This window comes from Dendronephthya gigantea, unplaced genomic scaffold (genome assembly GCF_004324835.1).
Source record: "Dendronephthya gigantea isolate DGI-Jeju-01 unplaced genomic scaffold, DenGig_1.0 000049F, whole genome shotgun sequence".
In the NCBI taxonomy this organism is placed as follows: Eukaryota; Metazoa; Cnidaria; class Anthozoa; order Malacalcyonacea; family Nephtheidae; genus Dendronephthya; species Dendronephthya gigantea.
The window spans coordinates 1,395,850-1,418,451 of NW_021163059.1; the positions used below are offsets into that span (position 1 = coordinate 1,395,850).

A 22,602-nucleotide genomic window follows, 5' to 3' on the forward strand; every position below is an offset into this window, starting at 1 on the left:
TGACTATATAGCTTTCTTTGACCAGGCTGGCCAGATGTAGAAAAACGTCTTAACACCCCCCTGATTTGGATTTTTCCCAGTTTGATGTAAATTTCAGGTGAACTGTACCACGCATAGTCACAGCGAAAAACTCAACAAAATAATGAAAAACTTTGCCGATTTTTCATTATTTTCAGTGCCGTTTTCGAGAAAAAAAGTTAGCGGTAGTTTAGTAAAATTATCGGAGCTTACTTTTATCCTGTTTATTTCATATTTCATTGTGTATTTTAAAAGTTTTTGAACAATTTCTTCGGAGCTACGTGCATAATTTAGGTATTTAGTTGCCTACCTTAGGTATATATATGTACATGATGTAAACACGACGTGTCACAATAACCGCGCGTAATCAATGCAGTCGGAGACTAAGTAATACTCATTACACAAACAGGAAATACACAAACGAGAAACTATTTTAAAAGTATTTTATTGCAGAGAAATTTATTTAAACATTACTACACAGTTCTGGGCGACCTAGGAGCATACAAGATATATGCAAATCGAGAAATTTTTAATTTGAAAAAAAAATGAGTTTAAGTTATTGCAGCAATTGGCGGTCTTCGATTAATTTCTCAAAAATTCAATTGAAACAAATTGAAAAAATTTATATCAATCATCTTGAATTATTTGAGACTTTTTTTTCCGCATGCAACTTTAAAACAGTTGATTTTGTATTTTTTAAGAAATTTCCGTGACAAATCTTTCTCGTTTATTTACTTTTTTAGCATTTTGTAAATTTATTATTACAAAAGTTGGGTATTTTATTTTTTCGTGCAAACACAAAAAAGAAGAGATAACCAATCGAATTGGTTATATTTTATCGGGTGTAAAACGGAGTGAATCATTTGATGTTGTCATTCGTGTTGCCTTTATGCTTGTTTTGTTGTTTAGTCTTATATATTGCTTTAAGCTTTTAAGATGGAATTAATTCAGAAGCCTGATGTTTTTGTTAAGGATAATGCTATTGATGAGTTGCATTATCTAACGTCTTTTGGTCGACAAAATGATCGGAAAGTTGTGTATCATGATTCCTTCTGAGGTTCTTATTTCTTAGCAAAAGTTTTTCCTTATAGTTGCGATACTGATTGTAAACAGTTTCGACTGTATCCTCATGCACATGTTGCTGTTTCACTGTTTCACTTTCGCAATTAAAAGAAATACGAAAGTGGTTGCAACACGGATCAACTGATCTATCTTTAAAAAATGGATCTGTTGCTGATAAATTGATCAAGGAGTTTGTTGATCGTGGAAAAAAGAAACGACTTATTGTTCAAAATGACAACTTTGGGTACTACTTAATTATGCAATATGCTGCTGATTCCATCAGGAAAAACCGTGTTATTGATGTCGATAGTGAAACTAGGGAAGATGATGGTGAGGAAATGGTTGTTACAACACCGCCGCTACCACCACCATCGGTTGAATGGAAAGATGCGTTTGAGAAATTTTATTTCGGATTATCAACGAAAAAAGGGGTGATTGTGAAGGCTTTATCAAAGTACATTCAGCATAAAGAAGCAAAGGAAACAGCGCCACGAAAACGAAAGCATAAAGTTGCAGCTCTTGACGAGGAGGAGGAAAATGAACAAGATGATGATGATGATTGTGTTAGCGAGGTTGAAAAAGATTATAACTTTATTAATAGTGTTATTTTAGCGGGAATGAAATTGCATGGGGAAAAAGACTGTAGAAAACGTTTGAAATCGACTGGTTTTAGATAGTTCTAAAACAAACTTTAATCACAAAAATCTCACAGAAATCCGCAGATATAAATCGCTTCGGTCCCAATATTTCACACATGTGTCACGAGTCATGCTCTATCACGTGACTTCCGGATCTGTTATACAAATGTAAAATGAAGTATCCGACACACTCCCCTCATAAATTATGAAATGGTTTATGTCCTATTAAGGATACTTCCCTATTTGAAATCGTTAACATAAACAACTACTGTTCTAACATGTGAGTCCATGCTCGATATGAGTACCCCTATTGTATCTAAAGTTCGAGCTTAAAGTTCGTCCTCTTCTTCATCTTGCATCGCCTGTCGTATTCTCTCTCGAGCTACGATTGCCCCTCGCCTCTTTGGTCTGAATTCTCTCGCGTTTGCGTTCAAGTCACAGGGTGGAGACGTCTTCGATCTGTCGACGGACAATTCGAGTGGATATAGGTGTTGAATTGGCCTCTTGAGAAACCCTTTGCCAGCACGTAATCGAACTGCCCGCACCACGCCGTCTCGACCTGGAAATAGCTCTGTGACAATTCCCAATGGCCACTTTCCCCGATTCTTCTCATCACTCTTTATAATCACTACATCTCCGACTGATAACTTGGACTGCTTGACTTTATGGATAAGGTTATGTCTCTCTCGTAAACCACGTACGTATTCATTCGACCATCGCTTCCACATCGCGTCCTTGCATTTCCGTAGGTATTTCGCTCTCTTCCTTAGGTCGAACTCTTCGCAATGATGTGGTTGTGCTTCTGGTATGGTATTGGTTTGATGGAATATCAAGGTATTCGGTGTGAGAATGGGAAATTGGAGATCTTCTTCCACATAGCTCAATGGTCTATCGTTCAGACACACTTCTATATCGAGCAACACCTCCTCGAGCTCTTTCCAGGATAGAAGACCGTTTCCAATGGTTTTGTGTAGAGCATTCTTTACGAGGCCAACCATCCGCTCAAACTGTCCGCCCCACCAAGGGGCGCGACTCAGATTGAACTGCCAGACGATCTTGTTATCTGCCAGGTATTGATTGAATTTCTCATCGTTGTTCACCTTCTTTAGCCAATTCGCCGTTCCAACAAATGTGGACCCGTTGTCAGAGTATATTTTTTTCGGTCGCCCTTTCCTCGCAATGAATCTCTTTAGGCTCAACAAAAACTCTTGTGTTTCGAGAGATGCCATCAAATCTAGATACACCGCACAACACAAAGAACAGGTGTATACAGCTATATAGGCTTTCCCTTCGACTTTCGCTCGTTTCTTATAACGGATTGGCCCAGTAATCTACACCAATAACTTGGAATGGGTATGTCCCTTGTGTACGATCTTCAGGCAAGTTACCAGGAGGGGGATCCGCCACAGCTCGGGCTCGGAATCTTCGGCATCCATGGCATTCTTTCACCGTTCCTTTTACAAGTCTCCGCAAACGCGGAACCCAATAATCCTTTCTCACGCTCGTCATTGTCAGCTGGACTCCCCCATGAAGAGTTCGCAAATGCTCTCGTTGCACCAACTTCTTTGTGTAAGGATGAGTATCTGGGAGATAAATCGGGTATTCGCCTTGAACACGACCTCGACACTGCAGAATCCCCTGTTCATTTGGTTGAACGTTAAGTCGTAGGCGATCTTCCTCGTTGTCGCTGCTTTGCTGCGCTCGTTTGATCCAAAATTCATGCTGGGCCATTAGCTCATCAGTAGTTAGTGGACCTCGGATGACGTTGTCGGGATTTCGGCAGTTGTAAATGAATCTCGCAATCCATGCAATTACTCGTACTGCCTTAGTCAGTTCGTGATCCTTAAGGATAAGATCTAGCTGGTCTGGGTTGGTTTCTGTAGCTACTGCGAAAATCTCCCTGGTTACTCTTGCTTCTGCTTGGCTCTCTGCAGATGACTGACTAACGATATCTCGTGGCCATACTTCGGGCTTGGCCATCCACTCAGGGCCATTCCACCACAGTTCCTTGTGTTGAACATCACCACCCCTGCTCGCCAGATCCGCCGGGTTTTCCTCCGTAGGAACGTGTCTCCATTTGATCTCTGATTTTGCTTGAATTTTCCTGACGCGATTCTCAACAAACTGCTTGTATTGACCAGCACCTCTTATCCAGTGAAGAACCACCAAGCTGTCCGTCCACCCACAAATATCTGTAACAGGGAAACCCTTCAGGGCATCCTTGACATTGGTAAGGAGGTTTGTCACCATATGCGCTGCCACCAATTCTAATCGGGGGATAGTAAGCCCCTTCTTCGCCAACCTCGCTTTGGCTGCGATGAGTCGTTGTGTAGTCCCTGATTCTTGACTTACAACTGCAAACGCTGTCGCTCCTACGCCGTCACCACTCGCATGGCCAAAACCGTGCAACTGAATGTACTGAATCGATTCCTTGAATGCTGCCAAGGATCTTGGCACATTAATTCGCAGGGGAAGCCGTCGTTCCCACCTTTTCCAAGCACGTTTCAATTCGGTCGGCAACTGCTTGTCCCAGCCAAGCTTCTGGTCACAAATGGCTCGGAACACCAGTTTTCCTTCTAAGGTAAGGGGGGAAACGAGTCCGAGGGGGTCATATATGCTCGCAAGCTTGCCCAACACGCCACGTTCGTTTCTTCGACTTTCTCCTCAGGAAATGATATGCTTATCTCGTCACGTTTCTTGTTCCAGCCAAGACCCAACAAACCCGACTCCGCACCGTTAGGCGTTCCCAATTGTTGCTTGGCAAACGTTTCTTCCTCACTGGCCGACAAATCTGGATTGTCCTCAAGTTCAGCTTCATTCGAATGCCATTTATGTAAAGTAAATGTAGCGTCCTCCATAATCTCAACTGCTTGCTGCTTGACTTCCTGGGCCTTTTCCACTGTAGCTCCACCACTCAAGAGGTCATCTACGTAAAGACTCTTGCGCAACTCTGCAACAGCCTCTGGCTTACGAGATTCCCAATTGTCTAGATGCTGTTCGATCACCCCGCCCAATAAGAAGGGTGATGATGTTAACCCAAACATAACTCGTGTAAATCGTAATGTCTCAAGTTCTGAATGTTCTCCCGGTTGCCAGTGGAACCTCAAGGCATCCCGGTCCTCTTCTTTCACCCGCACTTGCAAGAATGCTTTCTTTAGATCTCCATTGACTGCTACCGATGAGCTCTCGACCTGACCAGAACATTCCACATGTTATTTGCAACACAGGACCAGGATTCAAACAATCATTGAGTGAGACAGCATCTGGATGGGCTTTTGCGCTGGCATCGTACACTATGCGGAGCTTGGTTGTCTCAGCATTCTCTTTTACAACGGGTTTATGCGGTATGTAGAATTCCACTCCTTTCGCTTGATCATTTGCTGGTTCTACGACCCCTTCCGATTTCTGCTCTTCGATCTTCATGGTATACGCTTCATCCAGCCCAGATTTCTGCAACTTTCGCTTCAGGTTTCGCAACGACACAAGCTACCCTGTTCATTAGTTGGTAGGGGAGGATGGTTACCCCTCCACGGGAGCCCGGTTTCATACCAACCTGCCTCGCTGCGGGTCAGCTGCTCTCGGAACTCAGCATACACTTCCTTCTGGTCTTGCTGTGGGAATCAGCTAGTCCCAAAACATCAAGTCGGCACAACTCATCATATTCAACATGGCTGGTTTGGGTCAGAAGCACCCGGGAAGTAACCGATTCTTCGCCTGTGAGAGAATAAACCACCCAAGTTTGGTATGTCTGCAACTGGGTCACCTTGCGTCCCGATCCGAGGTCTGGAATCTGTCTTTATCTTTGCGAAAACCCCGGCTCCCAGTATTACATGCACTGGTAGATAGGGTTTAGTGTCATAGTCATCCATTTTCACACCTTTCAAATGAGAATATGACTCAATAAGATCCTTGTACTGTGGGTTCTCTACTTCGAGCAGTGTACCTTTATTAACTTTGATTAGATCAACCTCTAACTCATAATCCCCTGATTTAGATGAGATAGTTGAATTGTGTATCTCCATTCTTGTTGTGGTTGAGGCCATGAGCATTTCCACTTTCTTGTATTTCACTTCTGTTGGTTTCTTTCCCAATGAATCAAGCAACTTTGATGAGGCATAACAACTCGCAGCTCCGGAGTCTACCAAGGCACGACACTCAACACCGTCCACTTTTATCACAACTATGGGTGAATAACTTTGTCACCATCACATGTGGACATCATATTCTCACCGTCCGGTTTCTTTGTTTCACAAATAGAAGTATGGTGACGCTTGGAACACAATTGACAACCAGTAGTACTCTTACAGTCAGATGCCCTATGCCTTGGCCCCGTACAATTAAAACATAGCCTTTTCTCTGCTAAGATCTTCTTTCTTTCTTGTGGTGATGTAAACCGCTGACATTGAATTCCCTTGTGCGAAGGCTCCCCACAGTAGACACACCCCCTCACTTCACGGTGTTGTGTATTGTAAGCTTTGGTATTACGCTTTCGATACTTGTCCTCTTTCTCTATGGGATTTCTACGTGTCCAGGACCGTAGTGCCTCACAAAGCCTTACAAAATCCCACTCTTGCCACTCTTCATCATGGCTGACAAGATCACTCCGAATGCCCAACAATTTGTCCAGAGTAAGTGGTACGTTTCCATTCACACGTTCTAGTTTACCCATTGTCTCTAGGGATTGCACATCATACACCAACCGTTCATAAAACTGGTGGACTTGTACAGGGTCAGTCCCCCTGACAGTTGGTAGATCAATAATATCCTTCACATAAGCTTTTACTATTTCACTCTCCTTGCCATATCGCTCTTCAAGAATAGATTTTGCCCTATTATAGCCTTCGACTGTGAATGGTAACCCGTCAATACTCTTCCGCACCCTCGGTTCAATAAATTCTTTCAAGTAAGAGAATTTAGTAATGGGGGCCATACCTGATTTGTCAATCTCTTCAGTGAATTGGTTCCAAAACCTGTTCCAATCAATGTACTCTCCATTGAATTTAGTAATGCTGAGCTTTGGAAGCTTTGCAGTTAAGGCTTTCTCGGTACTTGGGTTTTCCAGGGGGGCCGTCTTCTTTAATTCCATCTCTTTGAGTTGAAGTTTCTGTTCGAAAAGCTCTCGCTCAAACTCAATTTGTTGTTTTTGACCCTTCTCAATTTCTGCTTGTTCAACCTTATCTAAACAATTTGACAAATAAGCAATGTCCTCATCGACAACTGCAATCTTGCCCTCCACGTCCTTGTTCCATGTTGTAATGTCCTCGATTTTCTCCCCCCCGGCGATCATGATTTCTTCGAGTGTTGTTCTCGCCTTTTCAGCCGCATTTCCCAGCGCTTGCAATGTATTCTTCTGTCGCTCGATGCGACTTTTCATTCCACTTGATCCAATTTCTTTCGTTTTATCTCTCGTTATCCGTAGTTGTGTCAGCTTTGTCGCTAGATCTTGCTTCGCTGTTTCCATGCTTATTGTTGTTATTGTAGTACTCAAAAAAACCGGTCGATTTCCCCTTGGTTCTTGCTCTTGTTCGAGCTAAAATCACGTTATATCCTGCCGGGGTCGCCAAATGTAGAAAACGTTTGAAATCGACTGGTTTTAGATAGTTCTAAAACAAATTTTAATCACAAAAATCTCACAGAAATCCGCAGATATAAATCGCTTCGGTCCCAATATTTCACACATGTGTCACGAGTCATGCTCTATCACGTGACTTCCGGATCTGTTATACAAATGTAAAATGAAGTATCCAACAAGACGTTGTTGATGAAGTTATAAAATATTCAGATTCTTTGTCTATTGCATGCGGGTGCAGTTCAGATGATCTGCAAAAATCTATCATGTATGCTGGTGTTGATTATTTAAACGTTTTTTTTGTTCGACATGAACAGGTGTTAGGAGATCGTATTGATGCGATTTTTAATTCGGTATGATTGTTTTTTAGATTGTAAGAAGTAATGCCAGCGAAAAAAAAGGAAGTAAGAGTTTTGACATTGATTTAATAAAGAAAGCATCTCGATTATTGAAAGGGGAGACATTAAGTAGTGATGACTTACAAAAATATAGATTGCATGAAAAAACACAAAAGTCGTATAAACGATTAAAAATAGATGTTAATGCTAGAAATAAACAATGGTCAATAGATTTAGCTGAAATGAATGATTTAGCAAGATATAATTATGGTTATAAATATTGGTTAGTTTGTATTGATGTTTATTCTCGATACGTTTTTTTGAAATTGTTGAAGAATAAAAGTAGTAACAATGTTGGGAAGAAATGTGAAGAAATGTTACATCATAGCGGAGAAATTCCTGAGAAAATTCAAAGCGATGAGGGAACTGAGTTTGAAAAAATTAGAAAGGAATTAAGTAAAAAGTATAATTTCGAATTATTTTATACTTTTAATCGTGAAATTAAAGCATCGCATGTTGAGCGTGTTATCCAAACATTGAAGACAATGGTTAGACGTGTTATTTCTGTCACTAATAATTTTAATTATTCAAAATATATTCATGTGGTTGTTCAAAGATACAATGATTCTCCCCATAAAGCACTTTTTAATAATTCTCCTTATGATATATATTTTGATAGAAAAAAAATACCGATTGAAAAAAGATTATTAAAGATTTTTAAAAATCCCTCCATTATTCATTCTTTTTTAAAAAAAGGACAAAAAGTTAGAATTGCACGTGCGAAAAATTCAGTGTTTGAAAAATCCAGTTTGCAAAGATGGAAAGGGGAAATTTTTAAAATTAGTAAAGTTTTTGTCACTGATCCCATAACATATGAAATTACCGACTTAAATAACGAGGTAATAAAGGGGAAGTTTTATAGAGAAGAATTGCAAGTTGTGTAAAAAAATTAAAATGACAACGAGAAATTTGTTTATTCCTAGCAATTGTCCAGGGGGAAAATAATTTTATCGCTTCCGTTTCAACTACGAACCCTATAGGAAGTGCCGGCGGTTTACGAGACTGGTGAGCTCTGTTTTCTGGGCAAATTAAAGGCATGCAACTGCAATAAACAATGACACTTTTTGGATAAAATAATGGCAATGTGCCGGAGCACATGCCGATTTAATTCAACCAAAAGTAACAAATTATAGCTAATTGTTACAATGTTCGTATTTAAGTACAGCACAGAAAAGGTGGGGTGATAAAAAAACGCCCACACCATCATAATTACTTAGAAATTATCGTAGCTCACAACCTAGAGAAAGGGAGGGAGGGTCGGGTGAAAACTTCCGAATTTGCTTCGACGAAGACAAATATATAGAATGACCTTGAACCTTTCGGATCTCTTTATATAGGTATGCTGACTGTGCACGTGAAACATGCTCCATGCACGTGAGGGGAATATTACTTAACTGTAGCAAAGTGCGAATAGCCTTGAACTTTCTCATTCCGCTAGGAATAAATCAGGAGAGCACGTTTTCCAAAACGTAACAAAGTTTCCCTGTACTCAAATCTATAGATAGGCCAGTTTACAAAAGAGTTTCCCTCCATTGCTCTACGCGTGCGCTACCATATATAGCTATAACGTTATCTACAAACTACAAATAAACTAAGAATAATACACGCAAGCAATAAACTTATTATTCGCTACGGCAAATAACTCCTTTACAAATGATTTTGTTATGTCTCTTTTATCACCAATTGATGGTTTAAATAATGATGTACGAATGGAGGTTGTGAATGTATCGTATCCAAAGTCTATTATTAACATTGTAGATGATGAATTTTATTTTAGTTTTTCTTTTTCCTACAAACATCTTTCACCGTTTGAAATAAAACATTTTAAAACTCTTGCTGACCATACTGTCTATTTTTATTCAGATTTGGGGCATAAAAATTATATTGAAATTAAAATTAAGAAAAAAAATATTCCCAATGGAATTTATAGTTTAAAAAAGATATTAAAATTTATTAATGGGAATATTGAGGAATATGGAATTAGTTTTTTTACACAACAAGCAAATGGAAAAATTAAGTTAGTTTGGAATTCATTTTTTGAGTTATGGTTTACTCAAAAAAATGGTTTTCCTGATCTCGATGGTGGTGCAGAAATCAATTTTGACCATCATGTTCAATTCAAAAAGTCTGAGTATAATCAGACCAATAATGATCATTGGGAAGTACTTTCCGGAAATAAGAAAATAGCAAGTCTGGAAAAAAAATTAAATACTTTTACTAATAAATTTATAGCATATGATGGCGGTGATATAGATTCATTTAGAAAGGAAAATAATAATTTTAAGAGACAAAATGATGGCACTTATGTTATTGACATTGATGGTACTTATTATCCCGCTGTTGGTCTTAATAAAGTTTTATTGAAGGGGTTACAGATGCAAAAACCGAGGTTGAATTAAATTTCTTTTTGTCAGATTCTTTGAAGTATTTGTTAGGATTTGGAAAAAACCAAAAAATAACGCTTTTAAAAAAAAAAAGTTTTAGTGAATCATATAATTCTTCTTCAACTGAATTTATTGAGGGTTCTTTTTTACCCGACATAAATAACGGTGTTCATGATTTATTTATTTATTGCGATGAATTTGCAGGTGTTTGCAGTAGGTAATAGTATCTCAGAGTTATTATGTGTAAGTGCCAATTGAAAAAAGATCAAGGGAGAAGGGATTTCTGTGTCCTATACACCCCCGTCATTGGAGCGGAAATTAAAAAAAAATATTAATTCCTTGCATTTTACGATAAAGGATTCAAGTGGAAAACATATACCCTTTAATTTCGGAAACGTTAATATTCAAGCTCTTGTTCACTATGCTTAAACTTAAGTTAACTTGCGAAAAAAAAAAAGATTTTATTGTTGCAAAAGACTATGATATTTCATATAATTTTATGTTTAAAAGTGATTATGAAGATCAGGATATATATGCTTCACTTGAGAATTATAGTGGAAAAAATGTGAAGGGAAATTTCATAATTTCATATTGTCGCATGATTGATCTTAATGATGAAGATTTAAATAATGCTGATTCACCTTGGGCTAGTGACAATAATACAATGGGGTGGAAGGGTATAGATTATGGCGATTATACAATTTTCGCCCACGGATTGTCAGATTATTTCGATTCATCTATAATTAAGAGATCTTATTATTCACCAGCTGAGGCGAAGACTCTTAACATACTTAGTCGAATATCAACTCCATCCTTGCAACCAACATTACGTTCATGCAAGTATACTTATCGTAGTTATAGTAATATGCAATATATACATTTTTTCGCACCTCATCACAATAGAAAAGAGGAAGGTGGTTTGTCAACCCCTCAAAATTCAGCGGGTGATGAATTAGGTGTCGATCAATATTTTTTATTAGCCAAAAATACTAATGGTACTTTTACAAATGAAGAAATTAATTTGCATTTTGTGTTATGAGATGGATATTAATATCTGATTGAAATTAGTTTCTTCATTTTTTAATATGGCACGAAGGGAAGAAGATATTGAGTTGTGTAAATCAATGTTATACGGAAATTCACGAGGAAAAAATTATGCTGGAAACTTATTTTACATAAAAAGCATAAAAAAGGGGGGGGGAAATAAAAAGAATCAATTGTTGAAGCCACAAGCACGGATCTAATTCCTCCGAGTAATTTGAATCAAGAAACAACTTTAAAACGAAATTCAGGAAAACAACAGAAAAGAAAATCTCGAATCGACGCAAAAGTGTTAAAAACAATTTTTGGTGGAGATTAAGAAATGGTTTATCATCGAAGGAGATTACATCGATATCGACAGATGGGAGAAGGGATTTTCCGGGGGAAAAAACGTCAACATGGAAAGAAAAAGCAAAGAGGGGGAAGAAAAAAAAACAGATAGGGAAACGATTTGGTGGGGGAATGGCCGCAGGTTTATTAATTCCTAATTTAACATCAACTTTGGGGAATGTTTTAAAAGTGAACATTTAAGTAAAAAATTTGTAAGTTTAAATTTGTAAAAAATATTATTACTTTAATTTTTGTCTGCATTTCATTTTCTTTGTGTCATCATGGTGAAACAAAGTGCCGAGGAAGCGGGATTGAGTGCCCTTGATCAAAGAATTGAAAAACATGATAATGTTTACGCAACAGGGATGGAGTTGTACAGAAATTTTCCTGTTGATAAAAAATTTGTAGAAAATCATCATGAAATTATTAATGCCTCCCCTGTTGACCCGCTTGCCGACGTTTACACATTCCGTCACTCAGCAACACCATCCGGATTAATTTTAATAAACAAAGTATGAATTTCCGCTGATTGTCAATTGATGAATTATGTCACGAATAATGCTGTGGCTGCAGCAGCTGATTCACGATGTTTATTAAAATCCCCATGTTTTTTACGCACCATGTGGAAAACGAAGGAGATTAAAATAAATCATAATCTAATTAACTTGTCAAGTAATTACAAGGGGTTACATGCATACCTTGAATGGTTAATGACTGAAACGCCGAACGCTTATAATGATGGTCAGCAAATTAATCTCGCATACAGAGATACAGCGGGTGCTTTTAATTATGCTGATCACGGTGATCGAGTTCTTTCTCACAACCTTGCTGATGCCCTTGGAAATTATGGTGCTGAACGAAGACATTATTTTGCAACAAGACCAAGAGCATCATTTTATGCCAAGGATATTCTTGCTTGCCCCGTTTTTAATGATAATGGTCGTGATCGATATTTACCTACAAGTTTTGACATTGAAATTCAATTAACAAGAGCTGCAAATAACCTTATTTTAGCTGCTGCTGATGGTGGGGGGCCTGGTGCTGCAACAGCGGCAACATGGCGTCAACACTTATCTAATTTACGATTAACATTCCCAATTTTTAAACCAAATGAACAAATGCGAACAGCAATAAATAAAACGATGGTTGATAAAGCTGAAGAGTCTAAATATTACACCTCGGAATACCGAAGCGTTGTTCAAACGATTAGTGCCGGCATTCGAAGCCCAAATAATTTTTTATGAGAAAATTTAAATTTTGTTTCTGTTAAAGAATATGGTAATGTTGTATATTCTGAACTTAAGAATTCGAAACAAGCATACAATTTGTTGCGTGATAATCTCGAAAAACAATTTGGCGAAATGCCTTTTCCTTACGAGGATTATGAAAATGGATATTCTGTGATGATTTTTGACTTAACACCAAATCGAAATAGTCATTTAAAAACTCTTCCATTGAATACAACTGGAAATGTTTCGGTTGATTTACGTTTTTCTCAAGATGTTGCAAATAATTTGCGTGTTGTATTTATTGGAGATTTTCAAAACCAAATTCACATTTCGTATCAACAGGAGCCTCGAAGACTATATACGTTTTAAAAAAATGAGGAAAAAAAAATTCAAGCCACAACCAAAAAATCACCGATGTGAATATTTAAAATCAAAAAGATATTGTATTCATTATCCATTTGGTGTCGTTATTCATGGTGTTAGGTTTAAACGCCCCATTATACATAAAAAAATTCCGATTTCACTTTATGCGTAAGTAATGGAAAGCAAAAGTAAGAAAAATGAACAAAAAGAAGAAACGAAAAATGCGGAAAATGAAGGCGAACCCCCCCCCAATCAGAAATTGAATTTAATTTTGATCAAGAGAATAATTATGATGCTGGTAATAATGATGATGAATTCATTTATGAATTTGATGATGAAGAAATTAGCACACCTGAATCAATTGGAAATATTGGGGATGATGAAATGAGCAGTGATGAAGAGGAAATTGATACAGATTCATTACTTAACGTTCTTATGAGATTTAATAAAATTAAAAACAAACATAGAAAAAAAGAAAATAAGTCTTTTTTATTCAATTTGAAACGTTTTCTTCGTGTTGATATGAAAACAAAAAATAAGCTATACGATAATAATATAAAAAGGAAATTAATGTATCAAGATACATTATACGAATGATACGAATATTGTTAATGAAAAAATTAGTATAAATTTAACTGATACGGAGAAACATTTGCTTAAAAGAGTGGCAAAAGACAAATTTAGTTCAGAAGATTTGAAGATCTTATTTATTGAAGATTTTGCGTTGAATTCATGTTTTAGTAGAGCCATAAAGTTAATTGAACGCAAAAACAAAAATAGGTACGCTAAGCGTACATGTATCTGCGAAGTGGCGGAAGTGCGAATGGTGAGATCGAACATGCGATGGAAAGGTGAAAACTGAGATATGCAAAACTAGAGTATAGTTCAAACTGTCTATAAGCATGTAATTTTGGTACTACAAAGCAACAAGAATTGAATGATTTATAAAGTATTCGTCTGGGTTGATGATAGAATTAATTGTTTTTCTGAAACTTTCACTTGAGGTTTTGTTCATTATTGTTTCAAATGAAGAAAGTTTTTATATAAGATATGTTAATTTTTCTACTTTGGTTAAATTTATCACTTGAGAGATGACAAAAGTATCATTTTAATTTTAATAGAGAACTACATGTAGAAAAGATATATATGTACAGATAATTAAATGGGGAGGAAGACATGATAGGAACACCAGAACAGGCAGTAACTAATTAAAGCTGTGACCAGAATCTGTTATAGAACTTTTTGCAGAAACTAATTGGACAACATAAAGATTTATCATTTTTCAAATGAGTTAGGTTCAGAACCTTCTGCATAGTCCATGATAAACTCATTCGCAACTGTTGTCAGGATACAGGATGTTGCCAATACACTTTAAGTAGTAGTTTATAAAGCCTTCAACAACATGAAGCTTGCTGTTGTTTTTAACCATAGTCTTTGTTGCAAAGACAAATGAACTGTTCATTCCAAGAAAATGTATTAGTAGCATAATCCATGTATGAAGTTCTCGAATATAATTATACACGGCATGACAGATCCATGTAAATAATTGACTTAGAATACCAGCTGACTGGTATATAGTAATAGGAACAGCCCCATACACATCGTATGCCATGAATAAAATCCAAGCCTGCATGTGACATGGTTGCTGTTGATGTCTACTGGATTAAGAAGTGAGTTGAACTTCACTCATATACACTGCAGCATGTCAGATCGACATAATAGCACTGGATCTTGGTAACGAGGTTGAAACAGAGCATAGCACATCAATGTACAGAACGAATGTTGTGATGTCTTCTAATCCAATATATGCAGTTATAATAGATCCAGTCTTGTAAACGTCGAGTGCCGTTAATAAGATCGCAGGTAGCATATAACACACATGCTGATCTTCTGAATTTGTAAGAAGTGTCAGTGTTGAAATTCTGGTTGTCCTGCAAGTAAGGTATAGTTGAACAAATTCATCTGCTTTGTGATCGGAAAAATATGTTTCCAATATGTGCGACTTAGCTTGTGATTCTGGTAAATTTGTATAAATATGATCTATTAAACTGTGATTATCTGTAGTGATACTGTTTATCAATTGTCTATAGTTATTATCATTGATGAAAAAATTATATAAAGGCCTTCTAATTGCCTCGTCCAACCAGTTTACATTAAAGTCACCTATGAAAATGCTGAATTGGGAAGTACATAACATCAAAACCTCAGTTAATGCTACTATCAATTGTTGCACTGGAATTTTGGGTGATCGGTAAATACCAATAATGGTAACATGTGGAAGAATCATTACTTTCATAATGGTTACCTCAATACCATTAATATTTTGACAACGTGGATATCCTGGTAAGAACTCAACTCGGCTAAAAACCGCCATACCACCAAAGGGTCTTGAAGTCAAAGAGTGCCCATCATTTCTGAACAAAGTGTACCCATCAATTTCATACATGACATCATTATCTGATCTCATACATCGTGTTTCAGAAAATATATTGATATCCATATTTGTAAAATTGAGATCGCATCGAACATCATCAATATGTTTATGTAAGGACCGTGAGTTGAGGTAGCATAATTTAAACGACACTTGGTCTGTCTTATAAATAGGAGTAACACTAAGTTTCAGTGCACGTTCATTCCTCAACAATTGCATTTCAGCTGCAACATGAGGATTGACAGCTATTTTTTCTTCACAAAGGTCAGTGATATATAAACCTTCAATTGTTGTTACCCTGCTTAAACCGACATAATGTATATGGGGTATGGTTCTTCTTGTATTCAAATTGACAACAATTCTTTGTTCAGTGTCACCTTGTGAACGATGAATTGTCTTAGCAGCAGCAGGTCTCAGTGGAAATTGCTTTCTTACAACTTGTGCAGTTTGGCTCCTGCCCACATTGAACTGAGTAGTAATTGGTTTAATTGGAGTTCATGTTGACTCAATACCTTGAACAAAAAGATTTCTATTTTCATTTCTGGTTTTCTCACCAACATCTGAATGACCGAACTCTACCCATATTACTCCAGATGGTTTATCTCTTTGATTTAGTTGTATCTTCTTAACAACATTACTGGCACCATTAGTCAAGCCATCGTCAGTGCGGACATTTAGTGCAATCTCAGTTCGCTCCCCAACTGAAAGTTGAAGGTTTGAAGCAATTTGCTTTGTTTTCCTTGGATCATCTGGTATTTGACTCAAAATTTTGTCTCGAAGTTGAACGGAATTAGCTCCTATGACACTGTCCACCGCTTTAATGGAAAACTTTTCGCCACTTGCTTCTTTATGTACTTTGTCATTGATCTCATTTACCTTTTGGTTTTGTATGAACAAATGAGGGACATCCATAGGCTCCTGTGTGCTATTTGCTTTTATTAATCTTTCTTTTAGTTTCAAAATATCATTCTTGGTATGTTTGCCTTCCCTCAGCCTGTTTAATATTTCAGCAAATACTTTGCTCTCTCTTTGTCTCATTATTTCTTGAAGTTCAAACATATTAAAATAATCATGCCACTTATTAGGAGCAAGAATAGAATATTCTGAACTGTCTAGATCTTTAAATATATACCTGTCCATTACAGGTTCTAATTGAAATAGATCACCAATTGCAACTATGCTTACACCACCAAAGTCATCTCTACACCCTTTGACATCTTTCAGTCTGTTATTTATTTGAACATTAAACATTGTACTACCAACCATGGAGATCTCATCTAAAAATATAAGTTTTAAACCACCAAGTTGACATCTTAAAGTGTTTAGCCTGCTTGAATCAAGTGGTTTATAGTTCTTCAAGGATTGACATGCTGGTATTGCAAGTGCATTATGAATTGTGTTACCTTTAATGTTAAATGCTGCTTTGCCAGTTGGTGCAAGCATTAATATTTTCACTTGATGGAAATCATCGCCTGCTCTTGTGTTGTAATATTTTAATGCAGCTTGATAAAGACTCTTTGTCAGATGAGATTTGCCAACTCCAGCCCCTCCACTGAGAAAACAGTAGAATGGATTCTCAGAAGTTTTAATAAGATGCAACACATGATAAAAAAATTCCTTCTGTTCTTTGTTAAGTTTTTGCACCATTCCTCTGTAAACATCATCCTGTTCTTCATGTAATATTAGCTGTTCAGTATTTGATGTAGTTGCAGGAATTCCAAGATCAGCAGATAGGTCATAGGTGCCATTAAATTCTGGATGAAGGTCCTGTGTACCTTGGTCTTCATCTTGACGCTCAATGTTTTGTGTTCCTGGAGCAATAAGTTCATAGTTATCATCATTACCATCCATATTATTTAGCTGTTCTTGGATCTCATTTAGATCTTCACTACAAATAGCGTACAGTTTCATTTGCTCATCGATTGAATCTTTAAGTTGTAGATAGCGCTGTTGGTAGGATGAGCAAGTTTTAATTAAGTCTGCTGTTTCATTTCTCCACGATGTGAATAACATAATTAATTCACGGTAATGTTTCTCAGCATCAACATCCTTGTTAAAAAACACACTTCGAATAATTCTGGCTTTTCTCCTTTTTTTATTCTTTTGTTTAATTTCATTTTCCTCATTATAATCATCGTCATTATCATCCAAATTTGTTTCAATTGGATAGGTATCAATATCTAGTTCACGAGATGGTTTGATATGTGGCTTACCACAAGAGTCATACCATGCAGCCCAATCAGCAAGTGACAAATTGTCAAGTGTAGCTGGTCGTTTTGTGTAGCGTTTTATTAAACCAGATGCATAAACCTCATCTGAGTCATCTTCCAAATCATTAATTTCTTGCAATGGTTTTAGCAGTTGAACTCTATCCTCAGGAGGTGCAGTATTGATAAATACAACTTGACGAGAAGATTTTCTCATTGGAAGTTGCAATACTATATATACTGCTTCTTGTGCACTTATTTCAACATTGTTCAAAAATTTATTTCCAATATCTCTTACTTGTTGCTTGATACTAGAGTTTCCCCTTCTAGGCAGTTCTTAATAGCTCGCTCATGCCTTTTTGGGCTTTGGATATATATGATACAATGTACATTGCACATGCATATACATCAAGTACAAATTGAATGTCCATATTCGCACGCCAGGCACTCAGACATGCAGCATTATAATTGTTGATCCTTAATTCATTTGATTTTCTTTTCAAAAATATGGTTGGAGCCTTCAGGCTGGATTGAACAGCCAGCAAATAATTTTGTTCTGTTAATTTAAGATTTACCATCAATTGGTCAAATGAAATATTGTCACCCTCCTTCAGATCATTTAGATGTTTCTTTATAAACTTCCAAGTACTTTTATGTTGTTCAAGTTCATTACAATCCATATCAGCATCTAATGGATATAAAATTTTAGTTGACTGCATAGGTGGTTGAGGGTAATTAAAACGACATACACTTTTGGACTTCTTGCGACAAGTGTGAGAATGTCGATGAACCTGCCTATTCACAAGAGTAAGTAACTCTTCATCCCCAGTTGGCTTTTCACATGTGATTATTTTATCAATAAATGAGACAACATCATGGTCAAAATGCACCCCAAATTTAGGAGCATTTTCTAGCCATATTAAATATGAATATGAGGTGATCCCCTTTGTTGATATTCAACTCTGTAAAACCAGTCTGAAATTTTTCCTAGAGGTGCAACTTTACTTAAAAGGAACTTTTGTAGAAACTTTTGTATTTGATAATCAAAATGCCTAGCACATGTCACTGGATCACTCTGAATTAACCTGCTTCTCTCCTCCCAGTTGAGGTTCTCAAGTTCATTGTCAGTATATTCTTTGTTATCAACAAGATTACCAAGTATTCTTAGTAAATGAATCCATTGTGTTTCTGCAGAAGAGAAGCTACAGAATAATGAAGCAGATCCTAACTGCGTTATCATTGCAAATATATCCTTTTTGGCTTTTTCAAAATATGAAGGTGAACCCCTCAGAGCTCTCAGAAATTTAAAACCTTGATCATGGTGAATTATGTTACTGATTGCACCTGGTTGTTTTAGTTGACCAGCAGTAATTGTCCTACTATTTTGTCTACATTTTCTTAATGCAACTTGTGATTGCCCAAGCAAAATCTTCATTTGCAATTTCTTTGTTTTAAAGAAAATATTTTCGACACACATTGCAGCCCTTCGGTCAGACCGCCTTAACTCAGATTTGCAAATATCACTATAATGGACATCAGTTATCCTATTTGTATTGTCTGGTCGTTTTTGTCCAAGAAATATACCAGGATATGCTAATTCTTCTGAATATTTATCCCTGAATATACTCATAGGTTTATTACCTTCACCAGGTGCAACATTCAAAATATGCTGACGTTCATTATCAGTGACAAAATCTGGAGATGTTAACATAGTGTCAGTGACACCAGCAGGTATTTCTGCCTCATCTTCACTCCAGTTTTCATCATCATCACATGCTAATGTTTGTTGGGTCTTACAGTCTGCACCACAATTCAAGCTCTCTGCATTACAGTCCTCAACATTTTCTGAACCCTTTAAGATTTGATCATCATCACTTTCATCAAATACAAAAATATTTGAATGATTTTGAAGCCAAGTGCCACTGAAAGTTATACCTTCATCTTTATAAAGGTTGCCATTAGATACAAGCCATTTTGCAGCTTCTGCTACTTTCTTCGGTCTTATATTGAGTGACAAAGCCGAACTTTTATACTGCAATCTTCTCTTAAGGTTAACTTTAATTGTGCTGGTTTCATTTGGAAACCTTGGCAACATGTTAACAGTGTTAGCAACATCTGCTGGGACATTAACAATATTTCCATTGATTTTTAGTTGTCTGCCTCTAGGAGCCTGCATTATTTTTTGAATTGTGAGTCTTGGAGCAAGCAATCTACACTCTAACTCATTTAGATTGAAAAATGAAGGCTTTTCTGGAAATTGCATCCCATTTATGGCAGCACAAGGTGGCACCTTATTGTTTTTTAAGTGCTTGGCACATGTTTGACACAACCACTCCATATTATTAACACTCTTTTTATTTAATAATCTTTTTTGAACATCAGGATTATTTTCTTTAAGAGTTGCAGCTGGAATGACACTATGCTTATACCATAATTGGTCACAACAAGTGCAAATATAAACAGAACCTTGTGAGACAATATCATGAAATTCTGATATCAAACTTTGTAGTGATTGAAACTCACGTTTTTGTCTCCTATACTCCTTTGCATACAGTCTCTTCTTTTGCTTAGCCTTAAGACTCTTTGTTGAGGGCAGGAGACGCTCACTGATTTGTTTATGTTTCCTATAATCTCTCATATATTGTCTTTTCTTTTCCTTAGCCTCAGGGTCATGTGTTTCGTTAGCTCGCTTTCTTTTCATGTAGGCTTTAGTATATTCTGTTCTCACTTGCTTAGCCTGGGAGCTTTCAGTTAGCTGCTTAGAACTTATCTCAAAAATTCTACTTGTAAGTAATTCATTATGGCAGGCACCTTGGATTGAAGTACATGGCAATGTTGAAACATAGTGGTACTCATCTATATGACCCAAATAGACATTCGTTAATTGACATCTTGATGAAACTGGTTGTATTATACTGTATTCACTAAATCCTTCATGTGTCTCAGCAATAATAATTTTTAACTTAAGCTGGTCTGCTACAGCTTGTATAATCATAGCATCACCCCATGTCCCCTGCATAGACATATTATTGAGGTATTCTAACCAAGAATTTTCAGTATTACTTTCAATGAATCTTTCAGGGTTATCTCTCAAATATGCAATACCAGCTGCTCTAACTTCTAAGTGTTGCCCAGGGTCACCATATAACTGATGTGAGACAGCTCGGAAGAAACAGTCACCATCACCACCAACATCAAATGGTCCTAACTGAAAGCATCTTAACCTTTGTTCTAACACTAAATTTGATAGAATAGGACCAGGATTCCTTTCAATATCCCCTGACAACATTAGTTTCCTTTGAGATATCTGATATTGTTTATTGTCAAAATTGTCATAATTAGTGATACCTGAAATGTGTACTAAGCTCTGAGCACATGGCTTAAAACATCCAAATGAATTGATAAAAATATGTTGCATGTGCACAAACTGAAAACAACATTGCTTAAAATTACTAACTATCTTATTCAAAATAGATGACCTAGGAACAGTTTTCACAAAATAATGCTTTAAAAATAATCTATTTTTTCTCTTTCTCATAGCCAATATAATTCTCTGTAAAGGTAATCTGGAAGGTGCACGGTCTCTAGATCGCTTGGCATTTGCTTTAATTAATTTACGTGCAGTCCATCTGCATCTACATACACAGTGAAATGAACTGATACACTCACATGTATTAATATAGCCATGGGTAGGATATAAATGTACAATGTTATGTATATTTTCCTGGTAGTGAATTATAACAGATTTCGGTATTAATATTTGTTTGAGAGAAGCTTGTTCAGATCTCCGAAGAGATTGTTTTGATCTCCGAAGAGGCTGTTTTGATCTCCGAAGAGATCGTTTTAATCTCCGAAGAGACTGTTTTGCCCTCCGAAGAGGTTTATTTGCCCTCCGAAGAGGTTGTTTTGATCTCCGAAGAGGTTGTTTTGATCTCCGAAGAGATTGACTACTTACCAGCTGAGGATTAGCTTCCATGTTACTCCAAAGTATTGAAACGGCGAGGAAAAGACAGCAACTGCAGGCAAAATTTTGACGAAAACACTCAAAATATGACACGAGGCTGAACACTAGGGCTTGAAATATTGCCGATAATCCGATATGATAACGATCGTCTACGAAACGTCTACGATGGTTTGTCGACAACAAGCACATGTCGTTCTCGACTTCTCGTTGTCTCGTTCACTAAAATTACACGTCAATTTGTTTCGTTGTTCTTTATGGTTCTTTCCCAGTAAAAAACCTGCAAAATGGCGTCAACAACATCAACGTCAACCGAACACTGTAAATATATATATTTTTATTATAGAATTTTATAAATACCTTTATAAGTCCCAAAATTGTGCAACCAAGCGACTCGTATAAATTAATACACCACTGAGGTTGTATTAAACACCTCGTGTTTCTAAATTCATGAAAGCCTTGAAGGCTTTTTTGAAAAACGCTCATGACCCAATCTATTGACCTAAAATATTTTAATTTTATGATTTGGTTTAGCTGATTCTGAAACAGTAGAAGGATATGTTCATCTTTTGAGTGACGTCAATACCGCTGCAAATGGCAAGACAAAATATTTTGATTTTCAAATGCAGACCTGTGAAAGTCAAACTGTGCAACTAGTTTGCTTTTCGCCGGAGAAACGTGTTCATTTGAAGCAGTCGCAAGAAAAGCGTTGTGCAGTGCAAATATCACCTGTAAAAAAGAGCCAAAAACGACTTGGAAACTTCAGTGATCAATTTACAGTGGATAAAAAAAGCAAGATAACACCAACAAAATTAAATTTCACTTTCAATGACTTATTTAGCAATAGATATCACACTCTACAACAGGCACTAGATGCAGATCTCTTCAAAACAGTGGATGTGAAAGTGAAAATCATGATCAAAGGTGAAGAAAAAGAGCCTATATACATAAAAGGCGTTACCAAATTAAAA

The 22,602-nt window shown here is 36.8% G+C and overlaps 2 protein-coding genes across 2 annotated transcripts; both read right to left on the reverse strand.

Annotated features, from left to right (window-relative positions):
* Nucleotides 1-3,026: 3,026 nt before the first annotated feature.
* LOC114528355 lies at nucleotides 3,027-3,968 on the reverse strand. The gene has a single exon (XM_028549976.1). It carries the CDS (start codon nucleotides 3,966-3,968, stop codon nucleotides 3,027-3,029), a length of 942 nt encoding a protein of 313 aa, XP_028405777.1.
* Nucleotides 3,969-20,028: 16,060 nt separating this feature from the next.
* Nucleotides 20,029-20,959, reverse strand: LOC114528356 (OTU domain-containing protein 4-like). The gene is made up of 2 exons (XM_028549977.1): nucleotides 20,137-20,959; nucleotides 20,029-20,036 (listed from the first exon to the last, which is right to left on the reverse strand). Exons 1-2 carry the CDS (start codon nucleotides 20,957-20,959, stop codon nucleotides 20,029-20,031), a joined length of 831 nt encoding a protein of 276 aa, XP_028405778.1.
* Nucleotides 20,960-22,602: the final 1,643 nt, after the last annotated feature.